General features: G+C 49.6%; 1 protein-coding gene, 2 non-coding genes and 1 pseudogene across 3 annotated transcripts; 2 read left to right on the top strand and 2 right to left on the bottom strand.

Annotated features, from left to right (window-relative positions):
- Nucleotides 1-146: 146 nt before the first annotated feature.
- Nucleotides 147-8,237, top strand: LOC112897852 (annotated as a pseudogene).
- LOC112898653 lies at nucleotides 2,878-3,072 on the bottom strand. The gene has a single exon (XR_003229913.1). It is a non-coding gene; the product is annotated as a U2 spliceosomal RNA (small nuclear RNA).
- Nucleotides 3,125-3,321, bottom strand: LOC112898641. The gene has a single exon (XR_003229902.1). It is a non-coding gene; the product is annotated as a U2 spliceosomal RNA (small nuclear RNA).
- A 3,152-nt stretch (nucleotides 8,238-11,389) lies between the features above and the next one.
- LOC112896214 (tricin synthase 1-like) lies at nucleotides 11,390-13,445 on the top strand. Its single transcript, XM_025964137.1, has 3 exons — nucleotides 11,390-12,439; nucleotides 12,552-12,631; nucleotides 12,697-13,445. The coding sequence occupies exons 1-3, from the start codon at nucleotides 12,353-12,355 to the stop codon at nucleotides 13,265-13,267; spliced, it is 738 nt and encodes a 245-aa protein (XP_025819922.1). The 5' UTR covers nucleotides 11,390-12,352; the 3' UTR covers nucleotides 13,268-13,445.
- The last annotated feature ends 9,189 nt before the right edge of the window (nucleotides 13,446-22,634 follow it).

Here is a 22,634-nt window from a genome sequence, read left to right as displayed (position 1 = left end):
TTCCATGGCAGCGATGCAATAACCATCCAACGCCGAGGCTACTCCCGGCGCCCACTAAACAACGCCCAGGCGTTCAAACATGGGGTTGGTGGGTGCACCTGGTAAGAAGGCCACCATTCTTTCCGATCCATAGAAAATCACTTGTTGACTCTCCGTCCCATTGGCACCTCGAGTATTCTAGCCATCAGCCACCCATGACTGGATCTCTGCATGTGTTGTTGTGCTAGTCTTGCTGCCAATCGATGGTCTAATTGCCACCCCAAGTGCTGCTTCTTGTACGAATCGCACACTGCCCGGTGTCAGTTCGAGAACCGAGGAGGAAGGCGCCGAGGTTCTCAGTTCTGACAGACAGCCATATCATCAGGCAAGCTTCGGAAAAAAGTTTTCTTCTCTCCTATTTTTGTTTAGTTCAGATGGTTTCAGAATTTCAGTTGCTTCTTAGCGAGACGATGCAGAGATTGTGATTTTGTAGAGGCCTGAGTTTTGACAAGCTTGTCCTCTGTTTCAGATACTTTTGGAGCGAGGGAGCTGACAGGAAGAGAATCAGAGATTCAGAGCAGAGATGGGGTGCGTCTCTTCCAAGGTCCTGGCGAAATCAGGGAGCTTCCAGGAGAAGGCGACCCTGGGCCACAGCTTCCAGAGGAGCAACGTGATCGAGGAGATCATCCTGTCCAGCTCCAAGAGCAACGGCGACCAGTTCCTGGCCCTCCTCTGCGCGTCCACCTCGACGGCCAGGAAGGCCAAGGAGCCCGACCAGAGCCCGGCGGAGGCGGCGGCGGTGGCGATCAGCGAGCCGGCTGCCAAGATCGAGACGATCAACGTGTCCGAACTGCTCGCTGGCCTGGAGGAGGAGAACGTTGTGGAGCAGGGCGGTCGCGAGGATGGCGACAGGCCGCCGGCGCGGTGCGTTAGGGATGGCGGCGCCGCCGGGAGGGCGAGGAGCTTCCGCACGGTGGAAGACTTCGACGCGCTGCTGACGCAGGGCGGCTCGTCGGAGCGCGCGGCCGAGCGAGAGGAGCCGAGAACCGCGGCGGCAGCTACTGCCGAGGCCCCGAAGAGCGGCGGCGGCGGGTCACGGCGAGACGTCCCCGCGGGGGCGGGCGGGGAGGCCGAGGCCGCCGGCGCGAGGAGGCGGGCGAGGGCGCGGCAGCTAGGCGAGATGAAGGTGCCGGCGGCGTTCGACTTCTCCAAGTCCGGCAGCCTGCGGGACTGGCTGCGCCAGAGCGGGCAGACCTTCTCGCCGGGCTCCTACGTCACGCCCAAGTTCGGAGCGGCGCCGGCGGCGCCCGCCGAGCACGGAGGAGGCGGGAAGGCCGGCAACGAGCCGCCGCCGCCGCAGGAACACGCGCTGTTCGACCCGGAGCTGGTCGCGCAGTTCGAGCGCGCCATGGAGCAGCTGTCCGAGGACGAGGGCCGCGTCCTCGACGAGATTCTGGAGGCGCTGGAGCTGGAGGCCGGGGAGAAGGACGGCACGGCGGCACTGGAGTTCGGGAGGGCGGGCAACGGTCAGCCGGCCGCCGTGGCAGCCCAGCAGGTCTAGCCGGTGACGGGTGGGCTAGAGTTAGCTGTTGTCAGAGGTTTTTGGGTTCTTCGGATGCGACTGTAAAACTGTAATTACGAGGTGTTCAGCAATGGCTGCTTCTTCAATTGTTTACTTGTGAGCATATGCTTTGTAGAGTTATATGGAAGTAGTGAACATGAGTCTTGTTCAGCGGCAAATGTGTGGAAAAGATGACACAGACGTTCAATCGTTTACTTGTGAGCATATGCTTTATTTCATCAAATACCACCTGCCAGGCCTGCATGGAGAATACTAGGCCCCGTTTAGATTGCAAGTTTTTATAACTTTTGGAACTTTTTGATACTGTAGCACTTTCGTTTGTATTTGACAAATTTTATCTAATTATGGACTAACTAGGTTTAAAAGATTCGTCTCGTGATGTACAATTAAACTGTGCAATTAGTTATTTTTTTACATACATTTACTGCTCCATGCATGTGTCCCAAAATTGATGTGATGGAGAGAGTGTAAAAATTTGGAATTTGGAAGCGATCTAAACAAGGCTCTAGTTCTTATTGAGCAATTACCAAGGCCTTGTTTAGATCGCTTCCAAATTCCAAATTTTTACACTCTCTCTCCATCACATCAATTTTGGGACATATGCATGGAGCAGTAAATGTATGTAAAAAAAATAACTAATTGCACAGTTTAATTGTACATCACGAGACGAATCTTTTAAGCCTAGTTAGTCCATAATTAGATAAAATTTGTCAAATACAAACGAAAGTGCTACAGTATCAAAAAGTTCCAAAAGTTATAAAAACTTGCAATCTAAACGGAGCCCAAGTCTCAACTCTCAAATCCCTCACTCTACTCAGGCAAGCTGCTCATCACTGGGTATACCCCAATAAAAAAAGGTTCACTGATAAAAGTGGCAGCATCTGCACACATACTATGTACTATTTATTTATTGGTCAAATTTTCACCGGGGCAGATGGATGTGCTCAGCTGGAAGCTAGCTCAGCATTCAGCAAGGAGGCGAGTAACAGCAGTCGAGCTCGGAGGTCTTCTCAGCAGCGCATGGCCTTGACCCGGCAGGGGCTGCTCGGCGGCGGAACCTTGAACAGAGGGCGCCCGACGATGTAGGTCTTGTCCTCTTCCACGGCGCCGGCGGAGCCGCCGCCCGCCACCGGCGCTGGCACGCATATTGCATAAGGTTTTGATCAACAAGGCTTGACCAGCCACGTTAGCAGGAGGAGATGGAAGAATGGGGAACCAAAGAAGATGAATTGGCTGGCATCAGAGGAGGATGAACCTGTAGTGCAATATTGAGTACCAAAGGATTGGCAAGGCAAAATATTTGCGAACAGATTTGGTTGGGGTACGCCAAGCTCAGGCTGTAGCGCAATACTAGAGCGACGATTGAGAACCCTAATGGCAAGCTATTATGGAGATCCTCCCTCATAAAAAATAAATTTAATATCCAAGTGGGCACAAGACCCACATATCAGATATTAAATTGATAAGAACAGATACTATATTTGATTTTAGCCAAAAGTTCAAAATCTCATGGAAATTTCAACAAACTGGTTGACCATAAACAAATTTTCAATTCAAATTTGGTTGGGGTGCGCCAGGCCCTGCCAACAGTGCAACGGCTGGGCGACACTCGAGGGCCCCAATGGCAAGCCACTGTGGTGGACCCTCCCCCACAAAAAATAAATTTAATATCGAAGTGGGCACATGACCCACATATCAGATATTAAACTGATAAGAACAGATACTACACTTGATCTTAGCCAAAAGGCCGAGAAAGGTATGAGCTGCATTGTGCGCTGCCCGTTTGTTTTATTGCCTCCTTTGTGTTAAGACTCTTCTCTGCGCGGCAGTATGGTACAAAACTAAACAGGATTTTGTACTGTCCCTGACCGCCTCGAACATGGCCGAACAGGTGGGCTCTGCCGTACCGATGGAACCAACACGGGCCGTTGTGGGCCACATACGGCCCACATACCTGACAACGGCAAGTACGCGGCGAGAGCCCAGCTACTTTGCGGGCCGGCGTCCTCTCTCTATGCGGCCTAGGCCTAATGTGTTCTTGTCCTCTCCAGATCACTCGATTACTCTTTAGTTTCCACAGTATAAAAGAACAGAATTTCTATTCATCTCTTGGGTGCTTTTTCTATTCCTTCTTCACTCAGATTTCTGCGGCTGTGATTTTATCAAGATTCATGGACATGTTGTGTACTTGTGTGAGATGAGCAAGCGATTCTGTTTAGGTGGGCCCATTGAGTGTTCTATTTGTTGGCCCGTTTATGATCGTTAGCCCGTCAAATCCATTCTATTGTTTGTTTGCAGTGCGCCAGTGCCGATCTTCTTTGCTGGACAAAATGGGCAGATCACGACAGGCGTCCAGTCGGTCCAGAATTTCCCAAAAAGCATGCACCCAACGGTGGGCACCTGAAAGGATTTATGGGCCTAACAAGTGTCATTCTAACAGAACTTCAGGCACAGATGCATGCGCACGCAGACCGATCATGCGCATGCATGCTACTCTTGCCTTCGTGATTGTCATTAGTCAGTCCATCACTGCTCGCCAATATTATGGCCTGATGTTTGGTGTTGTCAATAGTCACTCCTTTGCTCGCTCCTTGCCGCATACCTTTTGGTGTCATGCTTTCCCTGGAACCGAGCTATGATGCGGTTGTTTTTCTCACTGTGATCCGGTTTGTCGTCCTTATTTCACCAACCACAATCCCTATGATCTTGTCGTTAACACTTAAAAAAAGGTGAATAGAATCAGTAATTCTGTTTGTCTTTGCTCGCTCGTTTTTGCGAGGACGCGAAGGGGCTGATAGCCCAGTGGTGGGACGTTTAGCTGTGAACCCACCGCTCGGGAGTTCGACTCCTGTTTCGTGCAAAAAAGAAAAAAAAACCCCTTTGCTGGCGTGCCATTCCACGGTCGAGTTTGTACATGACTTCTAATCAGATGACATCCAAGTAAATAGAAATTTTGAGTGATTTATTTCTTGCTATCACTCGTTTTTTAATGTTGTCTTTTTGCTTGCTTTTTTGGTTGAAAAAGATGTCTTTGTCACTCAGGTTTTATTTTACTTCTTTATTTGATGTGTCATTATCTAATTGGTCAAAAAGTGGTTGATAATTTAAAACAAAATCAACCGGACCCAAGAAGAAAATCATAATAGATCGAGATAAAAAAGGTATAATAGGATTAGGAAAAAGGACGAAAGGAAAAGCAAGTCCTAGTAGCTGGCAGCCTTAGCTCTGGCTCAGTGGCTCGTTTTTCTCGTGGTGGGCGTGGTGGGGACGGGGGACTTCCTTGTCCGGCCAGTGTCCCAATTCCTCAAGCTTTTCTCAACGTTACAGACGGCGGCAGAGTTCATTCGATTCGGCCCAACTCAAAGGATGGTGGTGCGAGTGTGACCGAGAGACCAGAGTCCAGAGGAGGGAGAGAGCGGAGAAGTAGAAGCAGCTCCGCGGCGTGCCGGAAGCCCGCCGGCGTAGGGAGCTAGCCGCCTTCCGTTGGCAACACCAGTCATCAGCCGCCGCCGCCGCCGGGCAGCATGTACACGGCCGGCGCCACTGTCTGCTCGGCACCACCGGTCAGCTGGGTGCGCGCGGACGCCCGACGCCTCAGGACCGGCCCGCGCGCGGCGACGGCGGCGAGGCGGTCCGACGGCCGGCGGCGCGGCAGCAGCTGGTGGCCTGAGCCGCCGGCGCGAGGCCCCGTCCAAGTCCATGGCGCGCGCAAGGTTAGCGCCTCGAACTTTGCCCTTTGCTTTGATTGCTTGTGCGGTCAGTCGCCTACTGCTCGGCGATCCTTGGCCGCTCGCTCTAGAATTAGCATACCGCATGCGTGGAGTCGCTGACAGGGCGAACGGCTACCGTTGACAGACAGTTAGCTCCACGATGCCGGCCATTGGGTAACGCCTAGGGATCCCTAGCAATGTTCATGGCTCCATGCACTTGCTGTCTTGCTCCCGGCTTCGGATTCTTTTTTTTTTTGCCGATTATTGCCTTGGCAGGCAGCTGCCAGCTGACCTGCCCAGAGTCACGGGATGCTAATGGGCCATCCATGTTCTGTTCCCGTCCAGTAGCCGGACCTGAGCCAGTAGAGGGGTTTGTTGTCGGTAGAGGAATCGGACACCACCGACAAACCCGCGCGAATTTTGGCGACTCGACGCCGCGCGCGGGAGAAACCTTTGACACGGCCCACGCGATGGTGGAGGCCCATAAGGATCTGATACGGCCCACGCGGTGGTGGAGGCCCATAAGGACCGCGGTCCATTTTGTCGGTACTCTGCTCCGAATGAAAGTGCGCACATCACACACACCTGATTGTTTGTCATTGCAAAACTGCCACTAGAAAAATGCATAAATGGCATTCCTGCAGTTGAGGACAAAGGTAAAATGGGATTGGTGCAAACACCCCTCATGTTTCCTCACTAGAATCGGTCTAAGCAAGTTAGAACAGCTAAAAAAACACTTAACGATTACTGTGAACACCTTGCGGTAGTTTGCAACCCTAACCTCCTTCCGTCTATACTATCTCAAATGAATGTTTGTCATGCCCCAAACGAATCCCACCATCGAATGGTATTTCTCAGCCATTTGATTCTTTAGCAGATTCAGTTGTATGGTCATAGTTAAGGTTTGTAGGTTCGGGTGTGTCTCCTCCTTTATTGTTCATGCTGTGTTCTTTGGTGTTGAGATTGTCTGCCACTTGTTTGGTAGTGCTGTGTATCCGTCGATAGGTTCTACCTATTAAGATTTGTGTTAGTCATATTGCTTTTTTTAATAAAATACATACTCAAACATGTTCGCGAGTATTTCACTGTGAAGCGTACCAGGGCCGCAACTTCGTAGGTGTGGACGGAGGGGCAGTGTGGGCGACAGGGCAGAGCTTATTACGGCGAGGGCTATGCCCCTCTTCCATTTTAAATTTTCGAGATGCTTTTTTAAAGAAACTTATGGAGAATCAATTTGATTCTTTTTCCGAAGAAACTCTTTAAACAAATGCGCCGGGGAAACCGAAAGCGCAGCTGATTCCCGTCGCGCACCGCGCGAGTGCGCCGGGAAGCACGCACGGCGGCCACGCCACGCAAGCGTCAAAGGCGGCCGAGCCCGACAAGAGGCATCGTGCCCTTCGGATGGAGGAGGCGCGACGGAACAAGCAGAGACGTGAGCAGCGAGCAGCGAGCGGATCAGCCACCACTTGGCCTGCACCTGCGCGTGATGCCAGCGCCACCCGTTTGGAACGGAACTTTTTTTTTGAATAAAAAATTGGAACGGAGCTCCCAGTGGCGTTGATGGAGTAGCAGTAGCGCACTAGCACGCCGCCACCTCGATCGTGACGCGGGCTACGGTGCTTGCGCAGGGCGGCTCGCCGGCGAGGAGCACGGCCGCCATGGCTGCCGGCGGCGAGGTGAAGGACATCCACAGCAAGGAGAGCACCAAGACGCTCCTCAAGAGCGAAGCCCTCTACGAGGTGCGTCCGTACTCGCAGTTGCTTACCTGTCGAGAATTTTATCCTCCTGGACGCCTGATGATCTGATGCTGTTGTGAACATGTGATCGATCATCGATCGGATCCAGTACATGCTCAACACGATGGTGTACCCGCGGGAGAACGAGCACCTGCGCGAGCTCCGCCTCATCACCGAGCAGCACACCTAGTACATCCTCTCTCTCTCTCTCTCTCTCTCTCTCTCTCTCTCTCTCTCTCTCTCTCTCTCTAAGAAAAGGATAAAATCTGGCCTGATTTGTTCAAGTCTGACACATCCTTTGATGATCACTGTGGGATTGGGGGTTTCGTTGCTTTTTCAGCGGGTTCATGCTGTCGCCGCCGGACGAGGAGCAGCTGCTGTCGCTTCTGCTCAAGGTGATGGGCGCCCGGAACACCATCGAGGTCGGCGTCTTCACCGGCGGCTCCGTGCTCGCCACGGCGCTCGCCATCCCCGACGACGGTAGGATCGTGGCGATCGACGTCAGCCGCGAGTACTTCGACCTCGGCCGGCCCGTCATCGAGAAGGCCGGCGTCGCGCACAAGGTCGACTTCCGCGAGGGCCCCGCGCTGCACATCCTCGCCGACCTGCTCGCCGACGTACGCCATCAACCGCCGCTTCGCTAGCCTCTCTCTGCTCTTGATCCGCGATCGATCTGTGCGTTGATCAACTCGACCCTGCGTGCGTGCGTGCAGGAGGGGAACGAGGGCGCGTTCGACTTCGCGTTCGTGGACGCGGACAAGGAGAACTACGGCAACTACCACGAGCAGCTGCTGCGGCTGGTGCGCGTCGGCGGCGTGCTCGCCTACGACAACACGCTCTGGGGCGGCTCCGTCGCGCTGCCGGATGACGCGCCGCTGACGGAGGGCGACCGGGAGATGCGGGCGGCCGTCAGGGCGTTCAACGCGAGGGTCGCCGGCGACGCGCGCGTCGAGGCCGTGCAACTCCCCGTCGCCGACGGCATCACGCTATGCCGCCGCGTCGTCTGAGCGAGCCTGTATTATTGTAGGGTTCTAGATGCGCGCTTCAGCGAGTAGAGTACATTACTACTATTAGTGTATTACGAAAGAATAAACCTTGCGGTCCTTGTCTTTGCTTAAACCTCAAGTGCTTCTTCTTCTTCTTCTTCTTCTCCTCCTCCTCCTCCTCCTCCTCCTCCTCCTCGCGTTGGTGCCAAGCTAGGATTTGCTCTCTCCAAGGCTGATTTGTCCATCATAGAGTCAATCTCCAGTCTCCAACTCCGCATGCTGCATTCAGCATTCCCCGCTCGCTGGCTGCTCGGACTCCTGCCAGTCAAGCAAGTGGCTCGGCATTCAATGCATCAAGAAGATACCTGGTGTTGCCTGCACCAGCATGGAGTGCTCCTTCACTCTCGTCTCTGTTAATGAATCGCCGGCCTCCTGAGCACGATTCTTTGTCGAACGCACCATCCGAGTTCATTTTCAGTTTGTTCAGAATCTGACGGCGCCAACGAGAATTTCTGCTCAGCTTGGGGAATTTCTGCACAGTTTTAGGATTTTAGCCAGTCATCCACCTGCATCATCATAACATTGAATGCAACGTTACCTGGCTCTCTACGGCTATCTCCTTCCCTCACACGGTTACTTTCCAACCACCAATTCCAGAGGCAAGCTAAAAGTGTGAGTTTATTTCTCTCTTTTCTGACGAACTGAAATCCATTCCCAGCCTTCCAGGCAGGCTTTCTGATACATCGATCGACTAAAAGTCGTTGTGCTGGGAATTTCCTCATGTTGTATTGTAACATCCTAATTTTGAAATTATAAAGTTTAATTAAATTTTGCTAGAGTACTCTTAGAACCCTAAGGTTTTTATCTCCTCATTTTGAATTTTAGAGTATTTATCATAAAATAAAAGCAATTTAATAAACTATAAAAAGAAATATAAGGAACTATAGGATTTGTGCATTTCATGCCCCGTTGTATTGTTTTATTGCTTTTCTTCCATTTGAATTTAAATTTTAAATTCAAATTTAAATGCATTTGAAAAGTATTTCTTTTTCCCTCTCTTTTCCTAGTTGGACCGGCCCACCCTTCTTTTTCTTTTTCCCTTTTTCTTTTTCTCTTTGCGGCCCAGCCCAATCGGCTCTCTCTTCTCTCCCGCACGGCCCAACCCAGGCGGCCTTTCTCCCCTTTCCTTCCTTTCCTCCGCGCGGCCCAGCAACGCCCCCGGCCCAGCGGCACCGCGCGCCGGCCTTCCTTTCTTCCCCCTCCTCATCTCGCTGACGGGCGGGGTCCACCCGCCAGGGTCATCCCCGACCTCGAGCCAGGCTCGAGGCCGAGTCCGTCCCGGTGGTGCCTCAACTGTGCGCTGCCTCGGGCCCGCACGCCCAGGAGCCGCAGCCGCCCCTATTTAAGCGCCCGTACCCTAGCTCCTCGCCCCCAAGCCGCAACCGCCGCCTCCGCTCGCAAAACCCTAGCATCCCGAGCCCCACCGCCGCCGCCATTGTCAAGCTTCGGGAGCTCGTGCGCCGCCGCTTCACCGCTCCCCGCCGATGAACAAACGCTCCAGGGGCTTCGCATCGGGGTGAGAACACTCGCCCGCCACTTCTTTTCCTCTCCCTTGCTTCCCCGCGCCCGCACGGCCTCGCCGTCGATCCCGAGCCGTCGCTCGCCGCTGTGCCGCCGCTCCGGCCGATTCCACAGCCCCCAAAGCCCTCAGATGAGTTACCCGTTGAGCCCGCTATCTCCCAGTGCAAGCCGTGCTCGAAACCGAGGTCAGGAGCACATTTACGCGTTTCCCAGGCGATGCTCCGCCGCTCACCGCCGCGCGCCGCCGCACTGACCCGCTGCCGCCCCACGCCGTCCCCCGCGTTCTAGTACCGATCAACCTGTGGCAAATTTGCGCTTAAGCCCTCGAGTTTTGTAGGAACCAACCCGCAGCCCACGGTAGTTCAAAAGTATTCACGAATAGATCCTTTTTCTTCTGTTTAGACCCCTATCTTTTTCAAAAATAGAACCCGCCGTCCTAGATCCTTCTATTTTGCAATCTAACCCCTAGGTTTAAGGTTTAATTATGATCTAGCACTCGGTTTCTTAGGTCAGAGCCCTTTTAGATTCAAATCCTCTACAAATAAGCCCCTGGAATCATATTTTAGCCCTAACTTCTCCGTTCTAACTCCGTTTTCATCGATTCTTGCGCTCACGCTATCCTTACGACATATACAGTAGATTTATTACATTATTTTGCTCTGTTTATATTGATTGGTGCACTGTTTCTTATTTATTATATTGTTTGTTTGTATGTACTTGTGTGTTACGATAGACGGTACGCAGTTCGAGGGTTCGCAAGAGCCAAGCTTTAAAGACGTTCCCGAGCAGCAGCAGTGCTTTAACGAAGGCAAGTGATCCTTGATCATACTTCAGTCCTAGTAACTTTATAAATACACATATTTACTTTATATGCATACATGTGCCTAGAATATGATGGATGCCAAATTAAGGATGTGCCTAGTTTCTTTTGAACTTTCTTCATTAAACCTGGGTTATTATATTTATGTTGTAACTACGTTAGTTGCCTTCACTTAGATTTTGGTTGGATAACCTAGAAATCATGTTACACTAGTTTACACATGTTGTGGAATACTTTATTGATGATGATTAAGATCATTGCATTAATTGGAACATGGAAAATCACCTAGAAAAACGTGCAACCACAATACTATATGGCTCTGGTCTTGGATAATTAATTAGAAACTTTAGCTTATGATGATCTTACCGGCAAGAGGGGTTGCATCGTCAGGGTATAGCTCGATTCTCTTGAGGGTGTGATATGGTCCTGGGTAAGGCGTCTGCCTCGTTAGCGAGAGTTATGACCGTTTTGAATTGAAACCTTAGCGGATTGTCATAAGTTAGAGAATTTTTGTAAAGGCCTCGTAGTGAATCCCTACTACTCACGTTGGAAGTGTTTAAGCGCTTTGCAAATCCGGGCATCAACGGAAATATGAATTGTGGGTAAAGTGTACAACCTCTGCAGAGTGAAAACTGATGTATCAGCCGTGCTCACGGTTAAGAGCGGCTTGGACACTTACATGATAATTAAACTTAAAGATGATCTAAATTGATGTTCCTTATTTATTTATTTATGTTGTGGATTATTTACCTCTGATATTTTGTTTAAGGGTTGGTATATACTTACATGTAGTTAATGCTTGCTTAATAAAATTTGGTCAACTAAAAATACTTATCGCAGTCAAATCATGTTAGTTTTTCCTTGATTATAGCCTCGAATGTCATATAATTTACTCCACTTGCTGAGTACCAACCATAAGTGTATTCACACTTATTTTATTAAAAATAATGCTGCTCAGAACAAGATATTTTTCCGGAGTTTCCTGAAGATTTCGAAGAGTACTAGGCGTACATCTCCTGGTCATCTGCCTATGAAGTCGAAGTCCGTTGCTAGTTATCGATGTTTATTTATTCATTTAAGATTAAGACACGTAATAAAGTGCTATTATACTCTATTTCGTTAATACATTATTTCGGGTACTCACCTGTGACGTCTAATGTATATGCGGAACTTGATCCTGGCGCACATATAGAATGCATTCCGTTACCTTTTCTAAACCGGGTGTGACATATATTGCACTTCACTTTCCGTATTTATCTTTTTTAACAAACTAAGGACAGTCTCAATGTATAAAACTTTGCACAGTTACCAACAGCAAAAATTTGGTAATGAAACCGAGGGAGCATCGTGGGGACGAAACTCTCTCTTATTCCATTAAACACTTTTCTCTTTCATAGTAATTCTCCATAGTAATTCTGCCATGTCAGCAAAATTTAATGACTTATGAAACCCCATTGCAAGTGATGGCTGGAAGGCACGGTGGGAGGTGAGCAAGTGACGCACCGACACAAAAGCTGTTGGATGGGCATCGGCATCTGGACTCGTAGCGGAGGAGGAAGAACGCCGAATAAGAGATGGGCCTTGCCGGGGCAGGGGACCGTGGATATCGTCAGGTTAAGAGGCAGGCGATTGGGTCCTTGTGTAGATGTGTCCGTTTAAAATGAATAATATGTTCAAAGCTTTATTAACTTTTTTGACGGTGAAAGCATCGTTATCTGTCCAGAGAGAGGACTAGTGGCAGTGGGTAGTGGAGTAGGCCTAGAATCTAACCATCGAGCACCCAGATAGATTAAGATTTAACCACGGAGTGGGTGGGTGCTTGGGATCGCAACACAACAGTTACATTATCGGTCACGATAAGGTTCATTTTATACATGCACACCACGGCACTAGGTTAGCAGAGCACGCCACGAGCGAAGAAGCCGTCAGCTGCGCCTAGGCGAGGCGGCGATCCGGCCATGGCGACCGGCGGCGGCGTACCGAACGTCCACAGCAACACCGACAGCAGCAACAAGACGCTGCTCAAGAGCCAAGCCCTGTACAAGGTAACTAGATCACACGGCGAACCAGCACGGTGCCGGTGTTGATTCTCCGTTAATTCTCGCCGATCATGAAAACACTGACGCGCTGGCAGCGGCCGGCCACCTCGCCGTGCAGTACGTCCTGGACACGACGGTGCTGCCGAACGAGCCGGAGTGCCTGCGCGAGCTGCGCCTCCTCACCGACAAGCACGAGCGGTACGCTGCTGCAGCTGCTCTTCTGTAAGTTCTGTTCAGTAGCCGTGCGCTGTGTGCCCGTGCAGGAGGAACATGGCGACGCCCCCGGACGAGGCGCAGCTGCTGGGGATGCTGATCAGGCTGATGGGCGCCAGGAACACCATCGAGGTGGGCGTGTTCACCGGTTGCTCGCTCCTCGCCACCGCCCTCGCGCTCCCCGACGACGGCAAGGTCGTCGCCATCGACGTGAACCGCGAGTACTACGAGCTCGGCCGGCCCTTCCTCGAGAAGGCCGGCGTCGCGCACAAGGTGGACTTCCGCGAGGGCCCCGCGCTGGACCACCTCGACGCGCTCCTCGCCGACGCGCGCAACGTGGGCGCGTTCGACTTCGCGTTCGTGGACGCGGACAAGCCCAGCTACGCGCTGTACCACGAGCGGCTGCTCCGCCTGGTGCGCGTCGGCGGCGCCGTTGTGTACGACAACACGCTGTGGGACGGCACGGTGGCGCTGCCGCACGACGCGCCCCTGTCGGACCACGATCGGCGGATCTCGGCCGCCATGCGGGACCTAAACGCCAGGCTCTCCGCCGACGAGCGCGTCGAGGTGTGCCAGCTCACCGTCGCCGACGGCGTCACCATCTGCCGCCGCGTCGTGTGACGGCCGGCCGGCTCCGGCGGCGACCGCGCGCGGGCGGCAGGTTCAGTAAGATTTCGGTCGGTCTTGCTAATCGCGGGCGTCAGATGTTGGCCCTCGTAGCTGTGGTGCCTGAACTCTGAACTCGAATAACAACATCCCCTTGATCATTTGCAATAGCATGTTGTTCAGTTGCACACTACTACTTTACTATCTAGCGCGCCAAATTGCCAGGGCCATCGGCCGTCTGAATTTGGATGGGCAAAGCGGTGAGGACTGACAATGCAAGGCGAGCACTCTGCTGTCGGAGTGAGGCAGCGTCAGGGTTGGAGCAGAGAAGCTGAGCATAGGTGGATCACGGAGACCGTGGCAGCCGCGGTGGTCTACCGCAATGGCGTGCCAGCGCGGTTGGCTACTCCGGTTACTGGATGCCGCGGCCGGCGGTTAAACGGCGGTAGGTGAGCAGTGCTCGGACAAGGTCTCCCGTCTCCGGAAGGTTTGGAGATTGCGGAGACGCTAGTTGTGGCGTCAGTTTTGGGAATCAGGGTGGAGAATAACAGCGCGAGTGCCAACTAAATCACTGAACGTCTGATCTCGCCAAACGAATTACTGCATCATCCATTTCATGTGAAATAATTCGATCCTGAAACCTATAAAAAATGGGTAAAATAGCGTCCAGAATGCGAATCGCAGTGTGGGGCTAAAATTTCCAGAGAGAAAACAGATTGCTGCGGACTCTGAAAGTTCCCGTCTAGGATCATTCTGTCACTGCAGGCTCTGTTCGAAGTTGCCTGTTCCATTTCAGTTACAATTACATTTCCGACTGCCCGTGATTGACCTGCAGCTATGCAACCCTTGTGTCGGTTGCAGTGCAAACTGGAAATTCCCTTCTGCTTCGACGTGAAGTTAGGCATTCCTTTTACGGCGAATGATGACAAAAAGCTATAGGCACTGTTAGAGTATGTTTGGATGTGTTAAAGATGCCAAACTTTAGCACATACTGCTCTAAAAGCTTTCAGCATATATTAACACTCTATCGGTGTTTTATCCGTCAACCTACCGAGGGATACCCTGAGATCCCTCGGTAGTAGATTGTTCGGTGGATGATCGCTGGACCTGGAGCTTGACGGTAAAATCGAGGATACAAGACACAGATTTATACAGATTCAAACCGGCCAGCAGAGTAGCGTTATATCCTACATCATTTTAGGAGTACGGTATATTGTGTTCTGCTCTTGGGCGTTGGGTTTCTTTTGTTGTCTTGTTGAGCCCTCCTTTATATATCACAGGGACGGATTGCTAGTCGGTTATAACGGTTACCAGGTAGGAGTGCTAGTATAATTATAGGGTAGAGTCCTAGTATAATACAGAGAAATACTAGTAGGAGTCCGTCTTCTTCCTTTTAGCTTCTTTGCGGATACTGGAATCTATCTTCGACACACTTGTACCTTGCTAAAGTTTTTAAATCTTGGCTAAAGTTTACCCTATCCATTAGCATTTCTATTTAGAGAAACTAGTGCTAAAGTTTTGTATTTTTGAACATTAGCACTCCATAGTCCGATCCAAGCAACCCTTAGTCTCTTAGTGCTCTCTTTGTAGCAGCATGATACAGCCTTTTGTACTTCTCCGTTTTCCGCTGTTTTCCGGCTCTGACTGGAGCAACGGTAGCTCCTTGCGTTCTTATGTTCTCTTGCCTCCACTGCTGCCTTCTCAAAAGGTAACTAAATGTGCCGTAGAAAAGTTATTAAAAGTTATTACTATTTAATCACTTTTCTTATTCCACAAGTCAGCCAATCAGAATGGCACGCACACCCAACTAAATTGTGTTTTTTTCTTCTTCTCCGAGAATGAAAAAAGTCTACTTCGGCCAAACCCCATGTTTTCCTTTTCTCTGGCTTGGTTACGGGATCACGTTTTTATAATTTTTCTCCTTTTGCCCATTATTTAGTCACTTGCATTTCTGGGGAACTCGGTGGTTGCATGTAGGGTCACCAAGTCAATGAACATGCTGTTTTTAGTGCTACATGCAATTGTGTAGATGTCACGCCCCAAAATTCCTATTTTGGATTGTGAATAAATAAAATGAAGTAAATTAACTGTTTTTATTATTTTTCTAAAATTGATCCAACGTTTAAGTTCGTTATCAATTTAGATAGAAAAAGAAAATTTGTTTTCAAAATTTTTAAATCAATATGTTGCGGATGTTGCACTCATCTTGACTGCACAATATTTTTGATGAAAATAAATTGATAATTTATTTTAAATATGATTAGATTTTCGTTCCATCCAAATCCAATTCTTAAGCTCTTATTGAATTTCTAAACCTCTCTTATCTCAGATCTTATTTTAATTCAGATACAATCCACCTTTTATTTTTCTCCTTTTCCATTCTTATCTTCCTGGCCAATCCAATGTTCTTTTCTCTTTCTTTACCTCCACGTAAAAACCAGTCCAGACAAGCAACCGCACCCTGCACGTTGATTCACATCAACAAGTCAGCATCTAAATTGATTCTAATCTCTCTCTCTCTCTCTCTTAATCCCTTCTCGTGTCGTCCTTTCGAGCTATGCAAGTGCACCATAAAACCTCCACCGTGACCACTATTGAGCAAAATGGAATTGACACTTGCTCCCCCCCCCCCCCCCCCCCCCCACATCAATTTCCATCACCAAATGTAGGAACGGCTGCCCTAGTGGCATTAACATGTGCTCCACCATCAGCTGTGTTAACTCCGGATGGCCTCTCAGCTCCCTCACCGTAAGTATAAAAGACCGGTGTTAACTCAATCCTTCTCAAACTCAATCTCTCTTATGCATGTTTTGCTTGTTCCAAAAACTCTCTCTTAGCTATTTATCTCGGTCCTAGGATGGTAAACAAATCCACATCCGATAGTACCCGACCTTGTCGTCTCTTGTTGTCCACTGCTCGAGCCGCGCTGTCACCACCCTATATGATGCCCACCAAAGTGAGTACATCGCAGCATCAACATTCTTCCTTTTAGTAGGCTTTTCATAAATGGTTTTACATGAATAGTGTACTGCTTTTATTTATTGTATGTTTGGCTTGTCTGGTTGCGATGGATGCTTATCGAGATGAGAAGACGAACATACAAGGAGCAAGAATTCAGATCAACCCCAAACTAACGGCAAGTATCCTTGATCATATCCCAGCATCTATTTTATTTTATTTAGAGTAGATAGACCTTCAGCTGCATGTCAAATCTAATATGAATCACATGCTAGGGTTTACTAGAAATTCCTTTATTATTCCTTGAAGCCTAGGTTGGTTTGGTATATCAAGCTTAGCTTTGCAGTCTTGGTTAGGCTCGGTTGAAAAGATAATCTTAATAATTCTGGTGATCAAATGTGAGGAGGTTGGAAACCTCGTGATGATGTTGGGTTGGGGAATCTTAGCAGGGCGGAAAGAGTGGCATGATGATTTGATGGATTTATTTGGTGTTTTCAGGTTTGTGCTGGATTCCTATCTCAGATTCTAAGGACCGGTTTGTGGACAAGTAACCAAGCTTAATCGCGCAGCCACGAGGTCTATATGGATCTGGACCTGGCTAATTAATTAGCTACCTATTTCTCATGCATGGTGGTGGTTTGTGTGGCTCAAGAGGGGCCCGCTACAGTGGTGATGTTATCACACTACAGAGGTGTTAGAGGTGAAACCTTAGTGCTTGCTGAATGAATGGGAGTACTAGCTTTGTAAAGGCCTTGTGTAACCCTGATTGATCACCTCGGAAGTGTGAAGCGTAACGAGAAGCACGACTCGTGGGTAACGATGTACAACCTTTACAGAGTGAAAATTGATATAATAGTTATGCTCACGCCCAAGAGAGGATGGACTTCTTCGTGATTAGTGGTGCTAGAGGTGATTGGTTGGCTTACTGGTGGTTTTGCTCGGATGGACTTCCAAGGACTCAGATGGATTTCCGACGGTTGGTTCTGGTGCTTTCACATATTGTAAATAGGTGCAAAGGACTTAGGATAGATATTAGTATATGTTGCTTAAGTACATGTTAAACCTAAAAAACCCTCCTATTTAAACCTCATGTCATAATTTTCCCACACTTGCGGAGTGCAATCTGAATTCATTATACTCACCCTTTCTTTGTCCCCCTGCTATCCCTCAGAGATGATGTGAAGTTCACCAAAGATGAATGTTTCGGTCCAGAAGAATCTAGGCTGGTGTATCCCCGGTCGGCTGCTGTCGATGTTTAACCGGCTGCCCACCGAGGGATATACCCAAGGTGGTAAGTTTTGGGTGAGGAGACACCAAGATCAGGACCTCGAAGGTGCAAGTAACACAAAGCTTAGATAGGTTCGGGCCGCAAAGCGCGTAATACCCTACGTCCTGTATGGTGGTTTGTATTGCCTTAGGTGTAGAATGACCTAAAGATCGTGTTTTGAGAGGGGTCCCTATCCTCCCTTATATATCCGAGAGGTTAGGGTTACAAAGATACTAACCAACACAAGCTAAGAAATCATACCAGAACACGTTTCGGGTAGATTCCTTCTGTATCGGTTAGCTCTGTCTCCTATTTAAACAGGATAAATAAGAGATAAATGAGATAAATAAGAGATAAAGCGGACTTAATCTCTTAAACCTCTTTAAACTACATTATGTATACAGTCCCGTGGCCCCGGGTCTGACAAGCCCCCCAGCTCTTCGTAGCTGAGTACTGCAGGCTTATCGAGTACTTTCGAAATAGTTTTCGACTTCTTTCAAAGGTTCGTCTTAAAGTCCTTCTTCGAGTACTTACTTGGCTGCATCGAAGCTATGAGGTGCTCATGCCCCGAATTTTGTTTATAATATGGTGTGCGATTGGAAAATCCACTCCATATGGAGTAGCCCCCGAGCCTTAGGTTGAATCGGAGAATTAGGCTGAGGGTCAAATTAAGCTTAAATCTTCCTTACTTACTCTTCAAATAAATTCGAAAAAATATGTAGTCGATGTCACGTATCCCGTAGCCCCTGAGCATTGAATCCAAATCTCTCAAATTTGGAAAAAAGGATCCAAGAATCGTGGCATTGGTGTTACTCTGAAATTCCGAGAAAAACTCTTCGTTTTCTGCATAGTGAAATTAAGCCTCCCGCTAGTTTATTTAACCGCGCGGTGAATTAAGATTTCTTCTGCACTCTCAGTCTTCATATGAATCGTCTTCGAGTAGTTTTGCGGCGTCCAGCCCCCGAGCTTACGAGCCAGGAGAGCCAAAGGAGCCATGTCGAGTAGTGCGCATCGCCCAGCCCCTGAGCCTGGGAACTAGCGGAACTACGATGGCACGCCGCGCTGCCTGGAGGGTTGTTGCCGAAGCTTGACCTGAAAAAAGACAATGCACACATTATGTAGCATAATGCGAAGATATCGAGTAGTACTCAGTAATAATGTGAAGACACCAAAATTTATTTGGTGTAAAAATTGCTATGTCGAGCTCTTTTTTAGGCCATTTAAATCTCTCGAGCAGTCCACCTGTTATGTTTAAGCACCTGGTCCTGTTTTAGCCGTTGCTCATAACGTGTATGAGATCTTTATCTCGTGTACGCGTAGAGGCGTTAGGCGTGACAGAAGAGCCGATGTTTCACGGATTAAGGCATGTGCTACCCGAGTAGATTAGCGATCGTTAAGAGGAGACACGAGCAGAAAGTAGTCGTCATGCGACAAAGAGGATGCGCAGTGCGCCAAAGATAGTCGGCGAAGTTTAGCTCTGGAGGGTTTCATGCCCATCGAGAGTCGTACACGGATAAGTAGTCGGCGAAGTGTAGCTCTGGAGGGTTTCATGCCCACCGAGAGACGTACACGGACAAATAATCGATCATGGTGTAGCCCCCGAGGGTTTCATGCCCGTCGAGAGGCGTACCCAAAAAGTTAGCCGATCTTGTGAAGAACAAGTCGGAAAAGGTATAAATCACTTAGCTTGATTCGTGGACGAATGTCGACGAAGCCGTGGAGCTCGTTGATGAAGCTGCAATGATTTGTTAATGAAGCTCGACTAGTCGGAACCGATTCCGACTAGTTTTCAAGTCGAGACGAGTAGTTGATGTAGTCGTCGGCGAGCTGCCGATCGTCCTCGCGAAGTCGAAGTAGTCGAACTCGTTGCTGCCACGCGCGGATATTGCGGCACAAGCCGAAGTTGAGCCGGGTCGTCGAGGTCGACGGCCGCGGTGCATCGACGTTGCAGCGCGAGGTGAAGTCGAGCCGAGTAGTCGAGATCGATGTAGCCGTTCGCTGAAGGATCCGATCTCGAACTCGATGAATCGATCCGTCGATGCACATGCGTGAAGGTAGCAATCCGCCACCTGGTGAACTAGAAAGATGCTATCGAGTTCGCCGGTGGATCTTCAACGCGCTCCCCTACCTAGCGCGCCAGCTGTCGGTGTTTAACCGGCTGCCTACCGAGGGATATACCCAAGGTGGTAAGTTTTGGGTGAGGAGACGCCAAGATCAGGAACTCGAAGGTGCAAGGAACACAAAGCTTAGACAGGTTCGGGCCGCAAAGCGCGTAATACCCTACGTCCTGTATGGTGGTTTGTATTGCCTTAGGTGTAGAATGACCTAAAGATCGTGTTTTGAGAGGGGTCCCTATCCTCCCTTATATATCCGAGAGGTTAGGGTTACAAAGATACTAACCAACACAAGCTAAGAAATCATACCAGAACACGTTTCGGGTAGATTCCTTCTGTATCGGTTAGCTCTGTCTCCTATTTAAACAGGATAAATAAGAGATAAATGAGATAAATAAGAGATAAAGCGGACTTAATCTCTTAAACCTCTTTAAACTACGTTATGTACGCAGTCCCGTGACTCCGGATCTGACAGCTGCTTGTGGAGATGGAGGCCCGTTCCACTAAAGACTCGGTATATATGTAATTTTCTTTCAAACCTCGGATCATTCTGTAATGATGTTTATTGGTAGATAATAACATTACAATGATATTCACTTTTGTAAATGTTACATATATGAATAAACAAATTCTAACAAATACGTGATGTGCATTCGATTTTATTTATAAAATCGGGTGCGACAATAGAGCAATCAAGTTTCGAGTGTCAAGGGTTGTTGGTATTGAAGTCCACAGTCCAATTTAGACAGGTACGAGCGTTCAATGACGTTGATTGGTTTTCTTCTTATCCATACGGTGCAGTAGTCTCTGCCATAGCACGTCAAAAACTAAGCTTGAACTGAATTAATCTTCCATTGGGAAGAGTCTGGAGCATCTTCTTTTTTAAAAAAAAATCGTAGCCGAGCGTGGAACAGACTCATTCCTTGGAGCCCTTGCTTCCGATTCTATCCAACTGACTACTACCACTCGAAGACGATTCAAAAGAACCGGAGAGTTGCGACAAGGCACCGGCTCGGTTCTCCCCTTCTCTCTTCTTCCGGCGTTCCCCAAATGATGTGAAATAAATGCATGAGCGCGCATGATTGCAGGCCCGCAACGTCACGCGCTATGTTTGTTCTCCATCCAATCCTATTCCAACCCACCGTTCCGGTCAGGTGTCGACTCGGCGCATCCCCTACCAGCAGGCGGCGCGCGGTCCCAACCAGGGGCCAACCGATCGGGCACGCGCCGCCATACCCGACGCCGTCACGCCGGCGTCGTACCTCGGCAGTCGGCACAGTGCCTTTCGGGTGTGGTGTGGCTGCCTGGCTGGGCTCCTCCGTCCGACCCCGGTGGGGCAGTGGCGGGTTTGGTGCTCGAAAACGACGACGGCGAGTCTGGCGGTGGTGGCCGGCCGGTGGGGCAGACGCGTGCGTGCCGGCCGGGCTGCAAACCTCCGGCTGTCTGACCGACTGGTCCGAGCTGGAACAGGGGCTGGCAATAAATGCAAGCAGCCCCAATTAAATGCGCGCGCGCGCACGCTCGCGGGAATGGATGCCGCATGATTGCAAGTTTGCAACCTGCGAGTGCGTATGAGAGATTGAGAGGTAGACCCAGACGGATCTATGCACTGGTCCTCGTTTCAGACCGGGAACACTGGCCAAGTGGCCAGCGATAACCCCCGGGTTCGTTCTTCCGATCCGTGTCGGCCTCGCCAGCCGGCGGTGCCTATCCGCGTCCGTGACGGCGACGCCGACGCCGGCGCGGCGGGCTCAGTCAGTTTAGGTCGCGGCCGGGGAGACGGCCAGACGGGCGGTGCTACATGGTTGGTGCGCGTCACCGTCGGCGAGAGTCTGGTGGGAGGACGGACGGCTGGTCGCCGGTCGCCGCAAAACCTTCGTCGCTGGTAGGTCATCTGACCGTACCAGTTGAAACGGCAACGAACGCCTAGATGAGATATGCATGGAGCCCGAGTCGGCAGCTGGCATCTCTTCTCGTCCAGCGTGGCGAACGGGTTAGATATTTGTGTGGGTTTTGGTCCATGCCCAAGCCTCGGCCTTGCATTTTTTTTTGGATAACTGGAAACAGCCCTGCATTCTGAAATTTTAGGGTCAGGATCGGTCAACAACCTCCACTTGCACACGACGTCGACAGGTTCACCCGTCGTCCAGCGCTCCTGTGCTGCCAACCCAACCCATGTCCAAGCAAGCGCATTGGCCCGGACGTGCTCCCATAACCAACCATCGCGCTGTGCAGGCGTTGACGTTGGTACAGTAGTCTCCCCAATATTTTTCGTATATAAGACGTGCACCTAATTTAAATTCAAACATGATGAATTTCTAGTTGATATAATAAGTTTTATTCTATAGAAGTTGTATTATCAGATTACACTTGAAAGAATTTTTTGATGATTATGCCTTTGCTGCTAAAAATACTGTAATGCATAGTGAATTATGTGTCAAAGTATAGTTGTGGAGACCATGCTGAGTCTAACAAAGTCATATATTTTGAAATAGAGGGAGTAGTATTCCTTTGGGCTCTAGCCGTTTCATTGTCATTGTCGTCGTCACTACATTTTCTTTTCTTTTCGTATCCATATGGAGAAACATTCAAATACCAGCACAAAATATATGGCAGCAAGCAAGGATTTTTAATGACATGAATTAGATTTTCACTTGACCGATAGTGAGAAAAAAGGTTCGCCCGGTGTTATGAACTTATGATGATTGAGTGTGAGGATTACCATTCGTTAGGGTAAACATATAGTTCTTTGCTTATAACACCATCCAGCTCACTAATAGCACAAGTAAGATATTTTTTCGATTAGTGGCCATGTTCATTTCAATGTCGCCTACCACGGCGGGCGCACATGTGCAAGCAAGAATGGCCGGCCAGCGCAGGGGCATTCCGGTCCATATAAAAATACGGGAGCTAAGAAAAAAATGGGATCAGAGGCATCAGATGCCATTGTGGCATGGTTCTAATATTCTAAAGTTTGTTTTGAAAAAAAATTAACTGAAAGTTGCAATTAGATGTGCAAATGGGTACTCAGTTATGTTTTATG

The sequence above is a fragment of the Panicum hallii genome, chromosome 6 (genome assembly GCF_002211085.1).
Source record: "Panicum hallii strain FIL2 chromosome 6, PHallii_v3.1, whole genome shotgun sequence".
Taxonomy (NCBI): domain Eukaryota; kingdom Viridiplantae; phylum Streptophyta; class Magnoliopsida; order Poales; family Poaceae; genus Panicum; species Panicum hallii.
Note: the sequence above shows the minus strand (reverse complement) of the source record. Positions and strands in the feature narration are given on the sequence as shown.